This window comes from Pteropus medius, unplaced genomic scaffold (assembly GCF_902729225.1).
Source record: "Pteropus medius unplaced genomic scaffold, Ma_sr-lr_union100, whole genome shotgun sequence".
NCBI lineage: Eukaryota > Metazoa > Chordata > Mammalia > Chiroptera > Pteropodidae > Pteropus > Pteropus medius.
In genome coordinates, this window is record NW_024344434.1 from 2,424,008 (window position 1) to 2,444,500 (window position 20,493).

At 40.3% G+C, this 20,493-nt stretch overlaps 1 protein-coding gene across 2 annotated transcripts in view; it reads left to right on the forward strand.

The window, feature by feature from the left end:
- CCDC93 (CCC complex scaffolding subunit CCDC93) overlaps positions 1-20,493 on the forward strand; it is an 80,120-nt gene that overhangs the window by 46,454 nt on the left and 13,173 nt on the right. For both annotated transcript variants that reach the window (XM_039872696.1, XM_039872695.1), the window contains exons 12-18: positions 4,099-4,215; positions 9,648-9,710; positions 12,992-13,065; positions 13,979-14,060; positions 15,000-15,071; positions 16,429-16,482; positions 17,808-17,870. In XM_039872696.1, the coding sequence (XP_039728630.1) occupies positions 4,099-4,215; positions 9,648-9,710; positions 12,992-13,065; positions 13,979-14,060; positions 15,000-15,071; positions 16,429-16,482; positions 17,808-17,870 (525 nt within the window). The remainder of the gene's footprint in view (positions 1-4,098; positions 4,216-9,647; positions 9,711-12,991; positions 13,066-13,978; positions 14,061-14,999; positions 15,072-16,428; positions 16,483-17,807; positions 17,871-20,493) is intronic.

A 20,493-nucleotide genomic window follows, 5' to 3' on the forward strand; every position in this document is an offset into this window, starting at 1 on the left:
CCTGTGTCAAGGTTTATGTAAAGCAAGTGTTAAATTCTAAAAAATTAGAGTTTCAGATTACCTGGTTTTGGCAAATAGCCTTGAGAAAAAAGCCAACTTCAGTGGGTACACATACCTTCCAGGATTCCTACTTTCACCAGGATTTCTTACATTCTTGCTAGCTTACAGATTTTTTAAAAGATTTAAAATAAATATTTTATATTGTCCATATACTTGTTTTCAAAGGACTGTTTGTCAAGGTACCAGAAATGGAAGTTCCTCTGTTTGGTATGAAGAGCTTCTGGCACCATCATGAGATCAGGATCTTCGCTATTAGCTTAGTGACCATATTTTGGTGAGGGAGGGGGTGGTATAGGAGAGATTCCTGTATTAAGAAGAAGGTTGATATGTAGATAACCTTTTGGGTCTCTTTTAATTATAAAAGTATGCAGTTTTAGCTAAAGTAATCATTTTTTTTCCTCCAAGGAATTTATTATTTTGAACCAGGCTAACATTACTGAATGACATTTAAATCTTGTTCCCCTAAGAATGGAAGTTATGAATGTATGTCAATTATTAGAAAACATTGAATCGGTGCTAAAAGTTATCTAATCCATGCTGTGGTTTTGAAAGCACGTTCTTAATCTGAAATTGTTGAACAAAAGTAGATGGGTACTTTAGCTTTGGTTCCAATGTAAACACAAGTGGAGTATTTGTAAATGGTTGGTATTCTTTGAGAGATATTGTACTTTTCAAATAGAAATCAGTTAAGATACCCCAGGATTTTAATTTTTTCTGTCAAGGATTTACAATAAAGCCCCATTTTCTATTCTCTACCTGGACAACTTTGACTCATTCTTCAAGATTCAACTTGGTCATCTTCAGTGTTCTCCCCACTGTGACAGATGGTGAACAGAACTGCAAATGAGACATACTGCTTTAAAGACTTGTTTCTGCCTTCATCGGTCTTGTTATTTTGGCTTTGTAGAGGGTTTTTGAAAGAAATGAAAACCTTAGATTGCTTAATAAAAAGTATGTTTGAAAAATAGATCAATTAAATTTCCGTTGACTAGGTTAAGAACTCTCTTCAGCTTAGCTCTGGAGTAAATAATTTTATCTGTACAAAAATAACTTCCCATTAAACAAAGCAGTTTGCATAGCCCCATCTCTAGACTCAAAGACAAATGGAGGAACTCAAAATCTATATGTTCTGTGGGCCTGTTCATGTTCATAGTATTCATTTTAATTGGACTGCAGAAATGTCAGATATGGAAATGGCACTTACTATATTGATGTTAGTGTACATTGATGCTTTTTAGATGCAAATTTAAGGAATTCCACAGAGCAGTGAGAATTGCTGCCTAATAATAAGAGAAAGGATTTTGAAAGCCTGTGTTTGCTGAGAACATAGACTATCATCACAGAGGTATAAGTAGTATGTTTGTACAGAAACTTCAAGATTCTTTCTGTGCACTGCAGGTATTTTTTATGTTTGTATGGTTCTCTGACTCACTTGTCTAGTAAAAGAGTGGAATCAGAAAGAACTTTCCTTCTCAATGTTGTATAAATGATGGGTGAGCCCACTCCATTGATTGGAGCTCTGTATTCATGAGGCTGTGCCAATCAATGATTGAGACCAATACGTGATTCCCAAGTAAGTCAGGCCCCTTAGATTAAAGTAGTGGTTCTCAGAATTTTTAATTTAGGATCGACCCTTTAAGAACTCTTAAAATTACTGAGATCCCAATAGCTTATGTACGACTTCATTTAAAAATAATGACAAATATTTTACATATTCACATCAAAGCAGTGTTATCACGTCATATAACATCTGGAAATTTTTACTTTATAATCATGGGAATTAATGAGAATGAGAATGAAAAAAATGATACCTTAGTATTATTATGAAAAGGATTTTGATATTGAAGAACCCCTGAAAGAGTCTTGAGAGACCATATAGCTAAAAATTTAAATCGAGAGAGAGAGAGAGTGCGCGCGCACGAGCACCCCAGCCAGGCAGCCCGGAAATCTTTCCAGATATCAAGAGAGCTACTGGTTTTCCTGCAAGAAGAGTTCTTGAAAGTGAAGTCAAAAGTTTTAAAACAAAGCTATATATGTACCAGGTACACTGATAAAAGGGTGTAGAAGCTGGGTGGGAAGTACAGATTTCATTTTCTTGGAACCTTGGCCATAATCAGTTAATCAGCAGGAAAATCTCCTGAGTTGGATACATCCTCCAACCCATGTCCAAAGTGCAAATGGCACTGAATGGGTGTGTGCTCACCCCTGCAGACTGGAGGAAGTGAGCGAGACACTGATCCCCTAGGGGCTGCCTGCCCAACACTCAGGCAGGTCCAAAGCCAGAAAGGCAGCTGGAGGAGATCAGGGTACTCAAGATAATCCTAACATCAAACATAACACACACCATGTGGGGTAGTTCCTGTGAATGGGGAATTAATTCTATTTCAAATGTCAATAAATCATGAGATAGAAGGCTTATGTAATTCTGCTAGCAAAGTAAAATGCTCTGAGGATATGCCAGTGACACTTTTAAAATCAGTGTCAAGGAATCTAAGTTGGATGTTAAAACCCAAATCTGAAATTATCTTTACGAAAAAAGCTGCTAAATATATAACAGATAGAAGTGGCCAAATAACACAGTTCAGGATAATGCAGTCAAAATAGAGGAAGATTGTCTTTCCTCATCCCCCCTTTTTTGTACTCTCAAATAATTTTTAGAAACAATTCTCCTTCTCCAGACTATAAGTTGTGAATATCTTGATGTGTCCAATTGCATCTTTAAAAGTTAACTCCAATTCCTAGAAATCCAGATAAGCTGGAGTCTGTTAGTTGACATTTTCCAAAATCCCAGGTTTCAAAGATAAATATGTTGCAAAAGCAAATGCTTAGTTTTTCTTTTTTCCTTGTGGCCTACCATCCCATGGGACAGAAAATGATGTTCTTACTGTTTTATGCAGCTATATCCTGCTGGTTGTTTCCCACTTCCAGAGTTGTTAACCAGCAAAAACTCATCATCTGTTAATAATGTTGCTGAATTCACAAACTCTTAGCCAGAATAAATGGTGATTATGCCATCTAATTTCTCCTCCTTTTCACTTTTTCATCTCTTTTCCCCATGGGTAAATCTTCTAGATGTTTAGGCCCATGATCACTGGGCTTAAAACATACAGGGAAAATCAAATACCCAAATAGTCTTGTTGCACTTGGGTTTAAAATCAGTGATTCGCTTGGAATTGGGCTACTTCTAGTAAAAAAGAAAGTGTGGTTATAATGGGCATTTAACTGTTTAATAAAGCTATCTAAGATCATCTAGGAAGTATTCTAGGGACACCATTGTAACAAGGTCAACCTTCTTGTTTATTTTTTTTTGGAGCTTCTCACTGGGGTCTCCAAGCATCTGTTTATGTCCAACCTGTTTCCTTCTATGCATGGTTTCTCAGTAATGTTGCTGCATTCACTTCATCTCCCTATCCAGAAATCTCTCCCCACCTCTCAGTCCTGATAGTCTCTATGTCCTTCCAAACTTTCTTCTCCATCTTCTCACATATATAATTTCAGAAATTTCCTAGTGGCCTCTCTCAGCAACTTTTATTCCTCTCAAATCTATGCTTTGTGAACACCAGAAGAGAAATAAGAAATGGTTAAATGAGTCCACAGATGGAGAGAAATAAGTGGCAGAGTGTTGCTCTTCATTGTAAGTGCTTCTGAATGGTTAAACTTTTTAACCATGCTTATCCTACTATGATGAAAGTGAATCAATTCGTCATTCTTGATAATTCCAGAATGTTCTTATGAAGAAGATAGCGTGACTATGACATTCCTTTGTTTAAGACCCTTTTTTGATGCCCTATTCTTATAAGATATCAACATTATTACAGTTATTTATCCCTGCGCTTCTGCACATGATATTCCTTCTGCGAGGAATGCAGATTCTATTGGTAGAGATTTTGATCATTTTGCCAAAATCATCATCTCTGGACCTGGGTTTTGCACAGGAGCCTGTGGTACTCTGCCCAAAATGAGCAGGGAAGGAGTTTTCTAACGTGAACCAACGTGTACTAATTAAATCCTTTGGATTTGCCCTCCCTGTTTCCACAGCAATCTGAGCTAACAGCTGAAGAAAGTCCAGAAAAATTAGGAACTTCCCAACTGCATCGTCGGAAAGTCACTTCCTTGAACAAGCAGATTCTGCAGAAGACCAAACATCTGGAAGAGGTTGGTGTTTTCTTTTTATAATTTTATTCAAGTAAAATGAAACCATTCTTCAAGAAGGGAGAACTTGGGGAAGGAGTTGAGATCTTCATGGTAGAATGGTCAAAGGAGATTCTAGAGCAGGGGAGAGCACACCATGGCCCTTGCACCAACTCAGCCTCCATTTGTTTTTGTAAATAGTTTTATTGGAATATACGTACACCCATATGTTTACATATTTTCTGTGGCCGCTTCTCAATTCTAGTAGCAGAGTTCAGTAGGTGCAACAGAGACCACATGGCCTACAAAGCCTAAAATATTTACCTTCTGCCCTTTACAGAAAAAGTTTGCTGACCTCTGTTCTAGAAGAAGATCATAGGATTTGTTAATTCACAAATATTCACGGAGTACTTCTGTATGCTAGGAACTAAACCAGGCTTTGGGAATGGATAAACAAGTTATGATCCCAGCTCTCAGGGATCTTAAGGTAGCAACGGGAGACATAGACTAAACAAGTCACACACATCATCATTTAGTTAGAGCTGTGATAAGTGCTTAAAGGAGAAGTCTCAGAAGCCGAGAGAGTGACTGATAGGGAGACCTGACCTGATCTTGGGTCACAGAGGACTGCAGCTGGAAAGATGAGTAGGTGTTGGCTGGGCAGGAAGTCTGCATAGGAGGTGTAGGGACTTATGCAACAACTAAGATCTTGGAAAGAAAGGGTCTTGGCCAATTTCTGTTTTATGGTTGGAGAGTCGTGAGTGAGCCAACCGGTCAGCAGAGTATTATCAGACAGGATGTCCCAGGTTATGTTAAGGACAATGAAAGCCATTGGAGGGTTTAAGTAGGAGAGGGGCATGATCAGATTTGCATGTTTCAGAGACTATTCTGTTTGCCGTGGGAGCATGAATTAATTGGACTCGGGTGAGAAGGGGTTCAAGGAAAACCATTAGAAGACTGATCCAGTAGTCCAGACATGAGCTGTTGATGGTTTCGACTAGTGGTGGTAGGAGAAATGGAGGAAACCAGATCATTTTTAAGAGCTTTATGAGACGGCATTCTGTAATACTTGATGACAGATGGGACTGTTTTAGAAAGACCTTTATATATTCGCCCTGGAAAGTAAAGAGGAAGCTGGGGAGTTTGACTCAGAACAGTCATTAGAGATAAAAAGTTACGTTTCAGTTATGTTAGCAGTAAGATTTAATTAATCGAAAAAATTAGCAGATTATAGAAATGAATATGGCTTTCGAAAGAACAATTCACAAGCAGTTCCTGTAATGATTGATTTTCCAAAAATGGATGCCAGTTGGCATTTCGAACTTGTGCATTTTTCATCTTTTCAAGTCCCACATGTTCAAAATATATTACTTTACCAAATGGTCTTAGCCATTTATATCTTTGATTCCATTTGTTCTATTGGAATTTGTTCTAGCACAGCTGAACAAACAATAGGTTGCTTTTACCAAATACTCTGAATCATAAGCAAACAAGGATGCAGAGGTTGACTCTGATTTGGCTTCCATTTGATAATTTGTGTAGACATTGTTAATTCTCAGCACAGGGAGGGTCATCTGTACTCCTGACCCTTGGCACTGAAAAGAACCTGAAAGTGATTGGTTCAGAAAGAACTCATCACAGACTCAAGGTGAGCATGAATCAAGGATGAGGTTTTCTCCATCATAATGTCTTTATTCTCTGAGAAAGGATAGTTTTGAGGATATTGCAGATCTCATGAGCCAGAGTATCTCAGTATGAGTAGATGTTTGTTTTTAACTCCTGTCTGAACTTGGAGAGAAGGAATGCTGTGCCTCATTCTAGTGATGGTCCAGGCACATTCTTAGTCCAGCTGAAAGGGCAAGCCTCTCTGACTCTGGAGCCTGTTTTGCAATTGGTTCAGAATCTATGTTTACCAAGAGCCTATTATTTTTCAGACATACTGCCTAATATGTAGCAGACTATCAGTAAGGGACAGTGATCATTATTGTTGTGGTTAGCGTTATTAAAGATGACCAGCATGTGCAGTGATACCTGGCTGTGTAGCTAGGCCAACTGAGTGAGGAAAATGAGGTAGGGAGGGAGATGGTTCATGGTCACATATCACATATGAGTTAGGGGTCTCACATGATGGTAAAAATGTGCCTGGAGAGATTGCTTCAAGGATGAAATGAAAATATAAACAAGAATGCACTTTATATGAACCAAAGCTTTATGCAAATGTAAGAAACAAGAAATGAGAATGTTCTTCAAAAAAGCCTAGATATTAATGTTTTGTAAAGATTAAAAACCAACATCATTTTCATATTTTATTCTCAAAAAATGTGAGCTATAAGAATATGCATTTTTTTTTTTCAGGTAACTCGCTGAAACCCATTTTAATTTGGAATGTCCTATTAAAGAAATCTGAAGCCCCTAAATTTTGTTACTGTCCCTAAATTTGCCCTGCCACAAAAGGTTGCTCTCCTCTAGGCTAGCTGATGTACATTTTTTCATAGTCTGTGATTCTGTCTGCCAGAAGTGACAAGGGCAGCAAACAACATGCCTTTTGTGTAGGAATTCAATCCTAGGACTTCGATCCCAGCTCCTTCCACTCTCTTCAACTGCCTCCCTAGCCTCCTCATTCAGCCCCATGCATCTACCTCACACTTCTTGGTGGGCACTGAGTAGCAGGTCATAATGAGAGAGAATATACTGAGTGTGTCTATGTGCAGATGTGCTAAACACATTTTTTGTCTCTGTTTTTAAATGCTTCAACCACTTTTTGTTTAAGTTATAAGGATGATATAAGTTTACTGTAAATAAACCAAATAGCTTAGAACTATGTAAAGATTAAAATGGTTCAAATGTTCCACTCCTTTAAAGCCAGCCTCTATTTTCTAGGCCTTTACAAACTCTCATATATGCCCATTCACCTGAGGACAGTGGTTTGTTTGGTCATAAAATCGAGTTTGTTTTTCATTTACTCTATCACAGATAATCTCTCTATCAGTAATAATAATGACTAAAACAGATTTTTTTTTTTACTGAATATATTACAAAGTTATTTTCCAAATTAACTCATTCAGTTCACACAAAGTTCTTGTGAACATTGTACCCAGTGGAACAATAGTACCATTAACTATCCTCCATTTACAAATAAGGAAACGGACACAGAGAAGTGAAGTAGTTTTGTCCATGGTCACACAGTTTGTTAGCAGTGGAACTAGGATTTGAACATATAGATCTACCTCATTCTTTCTGATGACTATATAGTATGATATAGTAGATATATACTGTAATTTATTTAATGTGTTCCCTCTTCTTGGATATGTAGGTTTTTCCAGGATATTTTTTCCCAATTGCAGATTTATGCTCCCATGAATATCTTCATGCAGTCATCTTTGTACAAACATATAAATACTTCTTTAAGATAGATTTTTAGGAAGTAAAATTGCTGGATAAAAAATAGGTGCATTTTCAATTTTGCTAGAAACTTTCAAATAATTCATCGGTTACTGTACCAATTTGTACTTCTACCAGTAATATGAGATAATCCAAATTTTAAATCCAAGAACCTCTTTTACAAGGTAATGCAGGCAGAAAGCAACCAAGATGCACCTGTGGCTTTGGTGATAAGAACCCTGGAGAGGATCTTGGCCCAATAGAGAAATAGGGGAAGGATAAAAGCAAGAGAAGGAGTAAGAAACATTTTGTGGTCCAAAAAGAGAATATGCTGCAATGGCACAACTTGGGTACAGCTGATAGATAGCTGAGAAGAAACCTGAGATTGAGGAAAGAAAGGAATCCAGGAAAAAAGTATTAACCAGCAGCTAGATTTTGGAAGTAAGTCTAAAGGTTAGTGATGAAGAAGAAAATGGAGGCAGGAGAAACGTGGAAGACTCTAGCAAAATGAAAACTAAGCCTAGCTACTGGGACAATTTCCTCTTTAAGAAAATGTGGTCAGATGAGGAGATGAAGAAAACACTTATTACTTAAATTAGAGATGAGTCTTTCCTTCCTAGCATACTTCTTCTTCCCTGCCACGATGCAGCTTATGTGAGTCTTTGCTGGGGAAGCCTGCCTTGAACTCCCTGATAAATAAGGCAGCTCTTTGCTTGGGCCTTCCTGGGCCTGTCTCTGCCCCTGCTCTTCTCATACTTAATCCACAGTTTACTAGTCCCACTCCTTGAGGGAAAGGACTAGGTCATGTTCGTAGTCTCCTCTCACACACCTCATTTGAGCAGAGCACTGGGTAAATGTCAGATGGGTAGGTGGCTGCAGGGGTGAGAGGTAGGCTAGAAGTTGGGTCAGACAGGTGGGAAAATTCCAGGACCCTTTCCAGGAGCCCCAAAGAACTTTAAGAGTTAAATCACTAGTGTTTCAAAAGAAGAGAGGGGGAAAAAAAAACTTTCTCCAGAAAAACTCTCATCTACCAGTTCCATAAACAGGTTAATAAAAGTTCTCATTGCACAGATGTCTCCCTTTCAGAGAGAAGCCAGAGCCCACCTATGTCCCTTCTTTTTCACTTCTGCTTTCTGCTTGAGTTGGCTTCCTGATAGGCCTTGTTAGAAGAGTAGCCATTCATCAGTCTGAAGATTGGTAACAAGAAGCATGATTGAAGAATAATGAGTCTGAAGATGACATAATTCTCAATAAGTTGCTTGTAGGTTCAAGGATGGGGCAAGTTATTTTCAAATAATCGTTGAGATATAGGATAAACTCTGTCATTGTTCATTTGTATACGATAGCAAAGAGTCTGACAGGGGGTTTCTGCTAATTCCCCTTTTCAAAGTAAAAATATGTAAACCTTTGCACTTTTCATGGGATATTTCCAGATTTCTAAAAGTTCATAGACAGCATAAGGCTATACATTTTTAGTAAGGAAAAAGGAAATGACATTTTCGAGATGTAAGTTTACAGTTACATAACTTTGAACAGTAAGGATAATTCATTTTCTTTCTCCTAGTGTTAAAGTCCTGAATCCTTTCTTCTATCTTGCATTGTTTCCCAACCAGTCTTATCCTATACTAGAATCCTGAATGCTGAAATGCAGTTCGTATTCTGTGAATGGGCACGTTGGTTAACTGAATCAGTGTAGCCATACAGAAAAACTAGACCTGAATTTGAATCCAAGCTTTATCAGGTATCAGCTATGAAGCTTTAGTCAAGTAACTTAATCCCTCTGAGTCTTTATTTCCTCATCTGTAAAATAAGGATAATGTCTTTTTCCATTGAATGTAAGGATTCAGTGATAGGATTTATGCAGACTATCCAGAACTTCACTTGACATGTAGCTGATACTAATTATATATGAGTTCTTTTCTTCATTTGTTGTTGGCAGCCTTTCTAAAATTTCCACATTTGCTCCATTTAAATCTTTCTGAGCTTCCATCTCATCTGTGAAATGGGATGTCACTCATATATGTGTTGTTGTAAGGATCAAATGAAAGCAGATGTTTTCTATCTTTTATTTATAGCTGCGTGCAAATCATACCAACCTACAAGCCAAATACGACGAAACAAAGAAAACACTGACAAAGGTGAGCAGATTTTCCTTCCTCCACGGGCACGGGTTGATCTGTGAGGTCAACCAAGCATTGCCTCACCTAAAAAATAAAAAAATTAAAAAAAATTAAATAAATAGAATATGAAGCGTCATTCACAGTAAAAGGCCTGTGCCCCTCAAACCCCAGATTGTAGAATAGCTCCAAAGTACTAAATTCTTTGAGAGTGAGATGGTTTCTGTTTGTAAGATGAGAGAACCACAGAATGATATAATTTGCTGTACAAAAGCCAGTTAAGCCTAGGTGAGGGGGGAAGGTTCTCATGAAGAGGAAGAGGGTTGTTGGTATATATTTTGAACCATACGATCCATTTTCTAGCCCAGGATACTAGTACACCATCTCACATCAGCATCAGAGTGTTGCTTACTTCCCACTTCTGATTTCCTAGGAAACCAGGTGAAGAAAACAAGCACCTCTGATGCCAGTTCCGTCATGAGGGGCATTGAGATATTTTTGTCCCTTGCACTTCCATAGAACCATCCTTATCTGGATTGGAAAAGCTGTCATTGTGATTTTGGTTCTCAAGCCATAGCTGTACTTTATAGGGGCCTTGCCTTACCTCAAGGGCCCCACCTAGTACTTTCTGGACCTTGTGGAAACAGGACTGATCCCCAAAGATATCTCTCAAACCAGACTGTCCTTATTTTTTTAATTTCACATGAAATTTGCCTATTTAAGATTCTTATGTTTATAGCAATATGCAATACTTACAAGTATGACAAAGCTTTTTAATTCTGACCTGAACTACTGTCTTTGATTATTGTCAGAATATTTTTAAAAGGCAGGCACAAAAATCAGTAAATTAAAAATTTTTTTTCTAAAGATGGCTTTGGACAGATCGGCTTTCTTTCCATTATTTTGTGACTACATTCCTTATGGATTAGAAGGCAAACTCCTGGGGTGAAATTCCTGCTGCTGTCTTATTTTAATGCTGCAGAATCCCTAGCATGAAGTTTGCCAGGTCATGTCTTTGTATAACAATCTGGAGGAGATTAAAGGTAAAACATCTTGATATCAATTTTCTAAGACCCTTATATGCCTCCTAAGGATATAAATCCTAAGTGGCTATAAAGTGGCTTTTTGTACTGAACACTAAATCAAATTGAGCCACCGGCATGTGCCAAAAAGGTAGAGGGTGTGATTTAAGTCAATAATAAGAGAGAGTCTTTCTATCTTCAAATAATAATAACAGCCAATTACTATGTGCTGAATGTATTCTGGGAATGTCACTTGTATTAGTCCATTGAATCTTTACAACAGCCCTAATAACACATTGTTATCATCCCTGTTCTACAGATGGGGATACTAAGGCATAGAGGCCATGCAGGGAGCCATGTCTAGTTCGGCACCAAATACCTTTCAAAGAGCTTACTATCTAATAGGGCAGTCACACTAATTCTCATCTACAAAAATGAGAAATTATACAAAACCTGGTTCTGAACAGCTTATGAAGAAGCCTGATTTGGTCAGAATACTGAAGACCAGGTCCTGAATAAGTAATGCACTTTGTCATTGGGCCTCAGTCTCTATTCATCACAAAGATTGAGCAAAGTGAGTACTCTGGCCCTTTCACACCAGTGTTTCCAGGTTTTACCTTTCAGCAACACCTGCCCTTCCAGGATAACCTAGTGGTACTAAAAAATGGGAAACCTGTCTTTCTAATAAAGTTAGGAAAAGTAAAGCAGGACATGGAAGATGAGGACAGATGACTGTGGGGGAGGCTGCATGCCACTGCAAGAAGGCCAGGAGACTGGCTAGCCCCTGCATTAGGGGGGAACACCAAGTTCTAGCCTGTCCACATAATTTCAGCAATTACAACTTTAATTTCCTGTGTGTGAGGTTGATTCTTTTAGTATATGCAGCACCTTATTCCATCTAAGGGCATTAATTGTCTAAAGGTTTTCTTGATCTATAAACTATTTCTTAAGATCAAAATTTATGTTGAGTTGATACATGTTTTTATGATTTCATCTTCAGATGTTTGATAATTCTTAGCGTATGCCTATCTTTGACTGAAATTTCCTGTTATCAGCAGTTTGGATTCTGCATCCATTTTATGCAGCCTGCTTCATGTGATTACTCTGTAAGGGTGGGTTCTACTCTTTGGTGGGATCAGCCAATGGTAACCTACATTCAGGGTTGGGGAACTTCTCATTTCTCTGAGTATCGCCAACTCTCTGGGGCCCTGCCTTGCCTTTGTGACTCGAGCACCAGCTCTTGTATTAGCGCTTGGGTTAAGGGAGCCAGGCCATGTTGCTTAGCCCAGCTGACTATTCCTGATGCAGATCCCAGGCCTGCAGACCAGTCCTTCCTGCATCTTCTAACTCCACACAGCAGGCCTCTCTCACCATCTATTCCTATCTGTTGGCCAACTTTCTTGTCCCTGAGGTTCCAACGTAATAGTCTGGAATTTTTAGGACTCAAGGCAAGAAAACGTTGCTGCAACTTGTGCTTATTAGTCTTTCATTTTCAACTAGAACCCTCCAGAGGTAACTAATGCAACAAATTTCTTACGAATCTTTTCAGAAATACTTTACACATATATAAGTAACATGTATATTCTTTTATACATGTATACATTCATTGTATATGTTCCTTTATACTGATCAGAAACATATTATACTTGGTTTTATACCTTGTTTTCTTCACCTAACAGGTAGATATTAGAGATCATCATTAAAAAGCTGCATTTTTCTTACTTTTTTAAAATGGCAGCTTAGTAATCTGTTGTATGCTATAACTATACACTTTATAATTTATACTTTATTTTAAAGTTTCTTTAAAAAATTTTTTAAACCTTACTATCTAACTCAGAAAAATGGAGGTGAAATTATTCAAGACGATGGGAGATTTAACCCTGTCCCTGTTAATAACCACAATAGTGGCATTCTGAAATTTAAACCCAGGGCTGACTCATAGCCACTGCTTTCATTTACCCCCTTCCTACTGAAAGGCAGCCACTGTCAACATTACTCTTGACTTTATACCCATTTGCTGCAGTGATTAAAAGCCCTTGCCAGGGTTTCATTAACCAGCAGTATGCGTCGGAAGGGTCTGTTTTGTGTCCTGTCCATGTTGTCCCTCTACCCCTCATCCTACTTTTCTTGTCCACCTATTTTCTCAATGTACAGCTAAATCCTGTGGGCTTGGCCACCTGTCAGAAGTGTGGTACAGGTGGAACCAGGGGGAAGAATGGAAGTGCTTACTCCGCTACACTACCAAATCTGTAGCAACGATGCCTCCATTCTCTTTTGCAGTTGAAGAGTTATAGTGAGAAACTGGACAAGGAACAGGCAGCCCTCGAGAAGATAGAATCCAAAGCTGATCCAAGGTAAGAGGTTTTAGCATGTGTTTATTTTCTGTTTGAAGAATGTAACTTTACCAGTGCCTGGCGCCTTAGTTGGTTGGAGCGCCAGACTAAGGAGCCAGCGGTCATGCTTCAGGCCCCATACAGATCCACTAATTCAGGCGCCAATCCAGAATGTGCCCATGGCTTGGGCACATGCTGAGATATGTTTGGGCCACACTAAATTAGCCACCTTTCTTCTGGGGATCAGAAGCTATGTGTCTTGGGGTTTCGTTTTTGTAATTTTTCTGTTTTTAAAAACTAAGTAATACATTCACAGTACAAAAAGGCATATGGTGAAAAATTCCCCTTCCCACCCCATCCCCCAGCATCCCAGTTCTCCCCGGAGTTAACCTCTGTTACCAGTTTTTTAACAGTACTCATTTTAGCCATATCTCCTTGGGTGTAAAGGTACAGTCTTTTTCGGCCAAACAGCTGCTGCAGGTTTTTTTTTTTTCCCCCATTTGAATTAGTTGTCTTTAGACAATTTAAATTACATGTAAGAAGCACTTACATTTGATGTTTTTGTCACCAAACCGTTTGGGTGGTAAAATCTCCTCAGTATCACTCATTTAAATGAGATTGTGAAATCATAAAAAGCTTCAGGCGCAAATTGAGCAGTTCTGGGTCTGACAGACATTTTTAGCAAAGAAGTACCCACAGCTTACTTGGCTTTATAATATTTGTTTGGATGTAGCCTGATGGACTCTGGCATATAAACAAATAATAATGTCAGTTAAACGGTAGTCTTTATCATTTGTGGAGAACCCATTAGACACGGGAAGCGACAAAGGAAATTAAAAAGGGAGTCCCTTTTTAGCTAGGGATTTGGTTTTAGCTGTGATTCATAAAATCATAATGGCTTGCCATATGTCATTTTTTGGTCTTTTCTATGCAGTATCCTACAGAACTTGAGAGCACTTGTAGCCATGAATGAAAGTCTGAAAAGCCAGGAACAAGAATTTAAAGCACATTGTCGAGTAAGTGTTGCTTGGTATCAGCAGACATGAAACCAGAACTCTTGTAAAATCTCTTGCTTTACCTCCCCTTGTCCTGTCATGGCATCCTGTCCTGGTACCATCAAAAAGGTAGATTCATCAAGCAGTTATGTGTCAGTTATGTAAAACGAATAGAGCACTGTGGTGGGTACACTCCGAGGACACCAGAAGTGAGTTAGCTTAGTAACTGTGTGTGCCAAACCCTAAAATCGAGAGCACAGTCTTAAAATGTTTTCTGATTTACCAATGTATTTAAAAGTTTTAAAGTATAAAGGAATAGCATCATATAAAACCAGGGCTGTCCTGAAAACCTGGGATGTCTGTCTGTCACATCTATAAGCCCTAATTCCTGCCATCTGGGAACTCGGTGTCTAATAGTGGGGGTAATCTATACACAGGTGACCATGACCACAGCAGGACGCAGGAGATGAGTCCTGGCAAGGTCTGTGTGCACTCCAGGGCAAGAGAGGCCACTCTGGCACAGGAGCCGTCTGGAAGCTGGTTCTTACTTAAAGGCAGATGAGGATGGCAAGAGAGGAGGGGATTGGTGAGGCAGAGCTCCAGGCTAGAGGGTACCAGGAAAGGTGGACAGGCCTGTGGAGAAGAAGAAACAGACGGCCTAGCTACTTGGAAGTAAGCTCCAAGCTACCCATTTGTTTTATGTACCAGTGATTACTGCGTGCCTTACCTGCCCTTTAAAAAGAAAGGGCCCTTTTGACTAAGGCACAGCTGCCTATAGCCTCCTAAAAGAATTCTCCCAGGCTGAAACTTGGAGATGTGGTCAGTTAGTTCCTAATGGACTTTTTGTCCCAGCATAAATTTACAAAATATGAAAATAAGACTCTGGATCAAGTTATATAATTGCATCTAATTACTAGCTTGCCCAAGTTTTATACATATTTATTTATATCACTTTTAAAGGAGGAGATGACACGTCTACAGCAAGAAATCGAAAACCTGAAAGCTGAAAGAGCACCAGGTGGAGAAGAAAAGGTAAAGGCCCCAAAGGAGTCCTCCAGACCATGTGGTGCTGTTACGACTTCTATGGTGAAATGATTAGAGGACTAATCAGCGAAAGTCTGGTGTTATAAAGGACTGGTGAAAAAAAGCACTGGTTTCCTTACCGTAGTCCTCTGAATGCACGTTCCTCAGCTGGTTTCACCACTTGATTTTGTTAGATTTCTCTCTCTCCTTTCTTTTCCTTCTGGTGGGTAGAAGGCAGCAGTGGGTGTGGATGGCAGCCACTCCACACAGGAATTACCAGATTACAAATCTTCTCTCTCCCTCCATTCAGGAAAGGGGTATTTCCAAGAAATGCCTGACCTCTGTTTCCCACTCAGCTTGTTCTCTAAATCTGGTACCAGTTTACTCATTTTACCCTTTACTCCTGCCTAGGGACATGTCCCACCCTTAAAAGGCAGTAATGAGCAGGAAGCAAGGGAGCCATTTGAGTCATTGTTAAAGCTCCAGCAGGGCAGGAGCTTTCTGGACTTGAGCACATCTGGCTCTCTGAACCAAGACTTGGTCTCCCAAGAAGCTAGTGTGGATTTCTATCGAGCATTAAATTACAATGCAAGGACAGAAAACAGTCTGTTTCTCTTACCAAGTGAGACTATAAGGATCTCTGAGTTTTATTTTCCCTTCCACACTTGGTTCAAAGTTTATTTCCTGATTACCACTATGCTTGGGATGTGAGAGCTGGACACAGCCTCAGAACTTATCACTTGCACCTCCTCCCTTGTAGGAATGAGGAATTTGAGGCTCAGGGAGGGGAAGAGACAGGTCCAAGCCAGCCAGCACAGGTGCACGCGCGCGCGCGCACACACACACTCTCTGAGACTGCGCAGGGTAAAGATGCCTCCTCCTGGCATAATGGGTTGTGACTTTTCAGCCAGGACATAGAACTCTTCCCCGCTGTGAGGACCTGCATGGGGAAATAGCCAAGTCTGACCATGCAGTGCAGTGGTGTCCTGGGGTCATCATCACAAGCCTTTCTTTCCAGTTGTTTCTAAAACTTTTAACCTTTGAGGCTCAAATCATCAGCTTAGTCAGCTTCTGAGTTTGCACAGATCACAAACTTTTAGGATCTCATGTCTCTTCTCAGCAATCTCATCTTAGTAGAGGTATTATTACTCACATTCAAAGACAAGTTTAGCTTATTAGTGTGTAACAGACGGACATTTAGAACAGTTTGAAATCTGGGAGCTCACAGGGCCTGTTCTTTTCTGTTCCCTGACCAGACATTTGTCAGTGAACTGCCCCTACTCCCACCCTTTCCTACGTCTAAACCCTCAGCTTCTATCTCATTCACCATACTCAGAAGGGTGTTTCTTACTATTCATCATTTCAGACCCTCTCCAGTGGAGAGCCGCATGATGCCCTCACATCCGTGATGACTCATAATGTAAGTACCTGCCCATTTTCAGGATTGCCAGTGGCCTCTTTGGGCATGGTGGCCAGCTTTACACCCTTCCGTGACAGTATTTCATGCCTACTTTAATTTTCTCTACGGCCACCTCCTCATCTGTGGGCTCTCAGGGACATTGCCCCATTTTACACATCTGGTCCCTCAGATGGAGGCAGGATTTCACTAGGGATAGCCTTGAAGGCCACCATTCTGTGGGGTTTTCTCCCAGCACCTTGCGCAGGCTTTCTGTCTTTACTCTGGCATCTCTGCGGAGAAGGGAAGAGGCCTGCATTGGCCATACATGCTGGTCACAACCTATAGGCTCCGAGGGATGAGGCAGTGCAGAAGGAAAAAACTCTCCTTATAGTACTACTTTCCAGGGTCAGCAAACTGTAAAGGGCCAGATAGTAGATATTTTCAGCTTTGTGGGCTAATTTCACTATAGTAGTCATAGTCAATATGTAAATAAAAGGATGTGGCAATAAAACTTTATTTACAAAAATAGGCCGAGAGGCAAATTTGACCCAAGAGCGATAGGATTTGACTCTTGGGCTATAGTTTGCTGACCCCTGTTCTGAGTTAAACTAGCACTACCAGCGCTCCAGCAAACTTCCAGGAGAAAGAGAAAGAGAGGAGGAAGAGAAGCAGGAAAGCCTCTGTATGTTTGTTTGCCGCCTTTAGGGTTTCCCTTCCCTTTGTGCAGTCAGAAGCTTCTAGAGAATAGGACTCCTATGCTGAAGTCTGCTCATGCCTATGTGTAGGAGACTGTATTATGTTTCATTTCTTTTCCCATCCTTCTCTCTGTGTATGTCTGTGTGTTTTTGCTAGGGAATACTTGAAATGTGGCTAGTGCAATTGAGAAACTGATTTTTTTTTATTTTAATTCATGTAAATTTAAATATCATGTGTGGCTAGTGCCGATCATATTGGACAGCACAGTTCCAAATAGGAACAGAAAGCAAACCAGCATTTTCTGTAAACACAGAGGCATAGTACAGTAGGTTCTCTTAAGTCATTATTGTCTCTCATTACAGTTTGTTTTTATTGGCGGGGAGGGGAACATATGGATTTGGGGGATACTTAGGAACACTGGATTCAGCCTGGATCCCAGAAGAAGGAAGTTTTGTTATAAAGGGATATGAAAGGATGTCAAGGCTCTCACGTGACATAGGACCCAGACCCTAAGCTTGGCCACTTAAGAAAAGAAATTTGGGGCCTGAGGATGAGGGAGATGTGGTTTAAAAACATTCAACTTCAAAAGACTTCATCAAAGAATGAAAGTTTCCTATTCCCAGATAATTGTGTCCTTTTCCAATTTTTAGGAAGACCTAGACAGGCGGTATAATGTGGAGAAAGAGAAACTTTACAAGATCCGTTTACTACAGGTGAGTAAAAACTAGAGCACAGAAATACATGATAGCATCTAACTAGGTATGAATGTCCTATAGCAGAACTCGAAAGCTTAGTGTTTGAGAACTAGAGAGACTTGGTACTAAGGATGCTGTTTGCCAATCATCTATCTGGAGGATAACTCAGTGTTTAAGACAATGATAAAAACACCTCACATTGGCATGTTACTTTCACAATCATCTCGTTTGATTTGATTCTCACCCCAGTGGAGAGTATATATTAGCCTCATTTTCTAAATGAAGAAATTGATTCAATTCCATTAAGTACTTGACCAAGGTCAGGCAGCTGGTAAACGCCAGAGCCAGGATTCAAGTTCCAGTGTTCTTGTCTAATACTATTCCTCCAAAATTAAGTGCTTATTTTAGCTGTCTTAGTTACTAAACCTGGAGGTTTGTGAGAAGGACATTATATATGGGGGTGGTAGGTTTTAAAGTTGTCTCTAAAGCTAAATTCACAGAGTCAGAATCACACTATAAAATTTGTTACATTGCCATGATATAGCTCATAGCAGCCCAGAAGCCAAGAGTTAAATCGTGTTGCATTTTGGCTCAGGCCTTCTTTCTGTTCTCTGGTGGGAAGGCCAAAAGTCTACGGGGACCAGCGGAACCCTGTGTTTTCTATCTCTGGCTCTTGTTTATTTTGCTGAGCTATTTAGTTAAATTCGTGTAGGTCAAATTTGTCCTTGTTACAAGAACACTGTACTAATCTTTAAAGAGACAGAATTAAACAAAATTAGGACAGTACAGCTGTATACTTAGAAACTTTTTGACAGTGTGCTTACTATGTACTTAGTGTTGTATTAAGTCCCAGAATAGTAAATGGAATGGCCCATTTTCTAGGAGCTGGCTGGCTCTTTGAAGGCCACGATACAGACCAAGATACGTCCATATGCATCAAAATACAAGGGAGATGATATGCAAATTGCAGCCTGTGTGCACAGCTTCAGACTGGCATGAAGGAAGCTGCAGTAAAATCAACAAGGGCCTGATCCAGGGCAGGATGGGTGGGGATGGACAGACGGGAACTGGTAGGGGAGAGATTGAGAAGCTTTATCGGATGGATAAGAGAAAAAGAGGAGTCAGGGATGTTGCTCCAATTTCTCACTTGGGGAGCAGGGTGGATCCTATGTTGTTAACAGAAAAAACATTAAAGGAGAAAGAATAGGGCTAAACCAGGTGGGAGTGTGACTAAGAATGTCACTGACATTCATTTTGGGCTTTTAAAGGTTGGGATACTCAACTACGTAGAAATGTCTAAGAAGTGATGGGTGTTGGGTTTGATGCTCAGCATAGTCTGAGCTGGAGATTGAGTGGCAGCACTGTGTAGGTGATAACTGACGCTGTGAAAATGTAGGCTGAGAAGAGGCCCTGGGACTAAACCCTGTGTAAGAATAAACTGAGAAAAAGGAGGAATTCAATGAGGGTTGAGACTGAGCAGGCAGCCAGAGGCGACAAAAACATGAGCCCAAGGTCTCATGGGAGCTCAGCAGACAGATCAGTAGAGAGAATAGTAAATGTTGCTAGAAGTCAAGAAAGCTAGAAACAAAATTACCTATTAGATGTATCCCAGAGGTCTGTGACCTTGGCAGGTTTCAGTGGGTGTTGGAAGAAGCCAGCTGCAGTGGGTGAAGGATGACCGGAGGGCAGTGGGGAGTTAGAGGCACCGAGGGAGGAGGGTATGTGGCTCTCAGGAAGTTTGTTGAAGGAAGGGGAAAGGCTGGTAGTGAAAGATGATCTGGGTTCAAAGAAGGGCTTTTTTATAAGGAGTGAAGGACCTGAATGTATTTAAATGCTAATGAGAAGGAGCCAGTAAAAAGGGAGAGGTTAGAGATATAGTAAAAGAATGAGTAATTATATCGTTAGATTCCTGGGATGGGGCAGTGGAGTCAGAGCCTGAGCACCCATGGAGGGTGTAGCCTTGGGGTGAAAGGAATACATCTTTCCCTCGAACCAGAGTAGGTGATGGGTTTCTCACCTGGAGGCTTGTATTTACCCAGTGAATTAGAGACCCACATCTGCAGTTGTGAGTAAAGCAGGCCCAGAGAGCTAGAACTTGGAGAGGCACAAAAGAGAGGCAACAATGAGAGCCCACTTAGTCCTAAGACCTGAAATGTATGGTGGGAGCTGAACAACTTCCTTCAGGCAGCGGTCTTGCTGGGGAAGGTAGTGCTCTGAGCTGCCTGCATAAAGAGCCTGCTCGCCCCTGTGCCACACCCACTGCCCTGCTGCTTTGGATGTAATCAGTGGGGCAGTTTGGCCAGTATTCCCCCAGCTCCTGGTAGAGAGAAAATGCTGGAAAGGTATTTTAGGAATCAATTGTGGGAACTTTTCAACCAAGAGAAGGAATTTGGTATATGGAAGCAGCAGGGCGGCATCAATTCCTCGTCATCTGGCACTGGTAGAATCAGTTACTTGAGAGCCTGGTGCTCTGGCTGGGGCCTCTGGCCACAGGCCCGTCCCATTCAGACTCCTCCTTCCTGATCCATTAATTTGTTGCCTACTGTGGTTCCAGTTTCCAGCCATACCTTCTCCATGTATTGCAAAGTGGAGAGTCAGTCATAATTTGAGGTGGGGACCTCTGGCCAGCAGCAGAATTTTG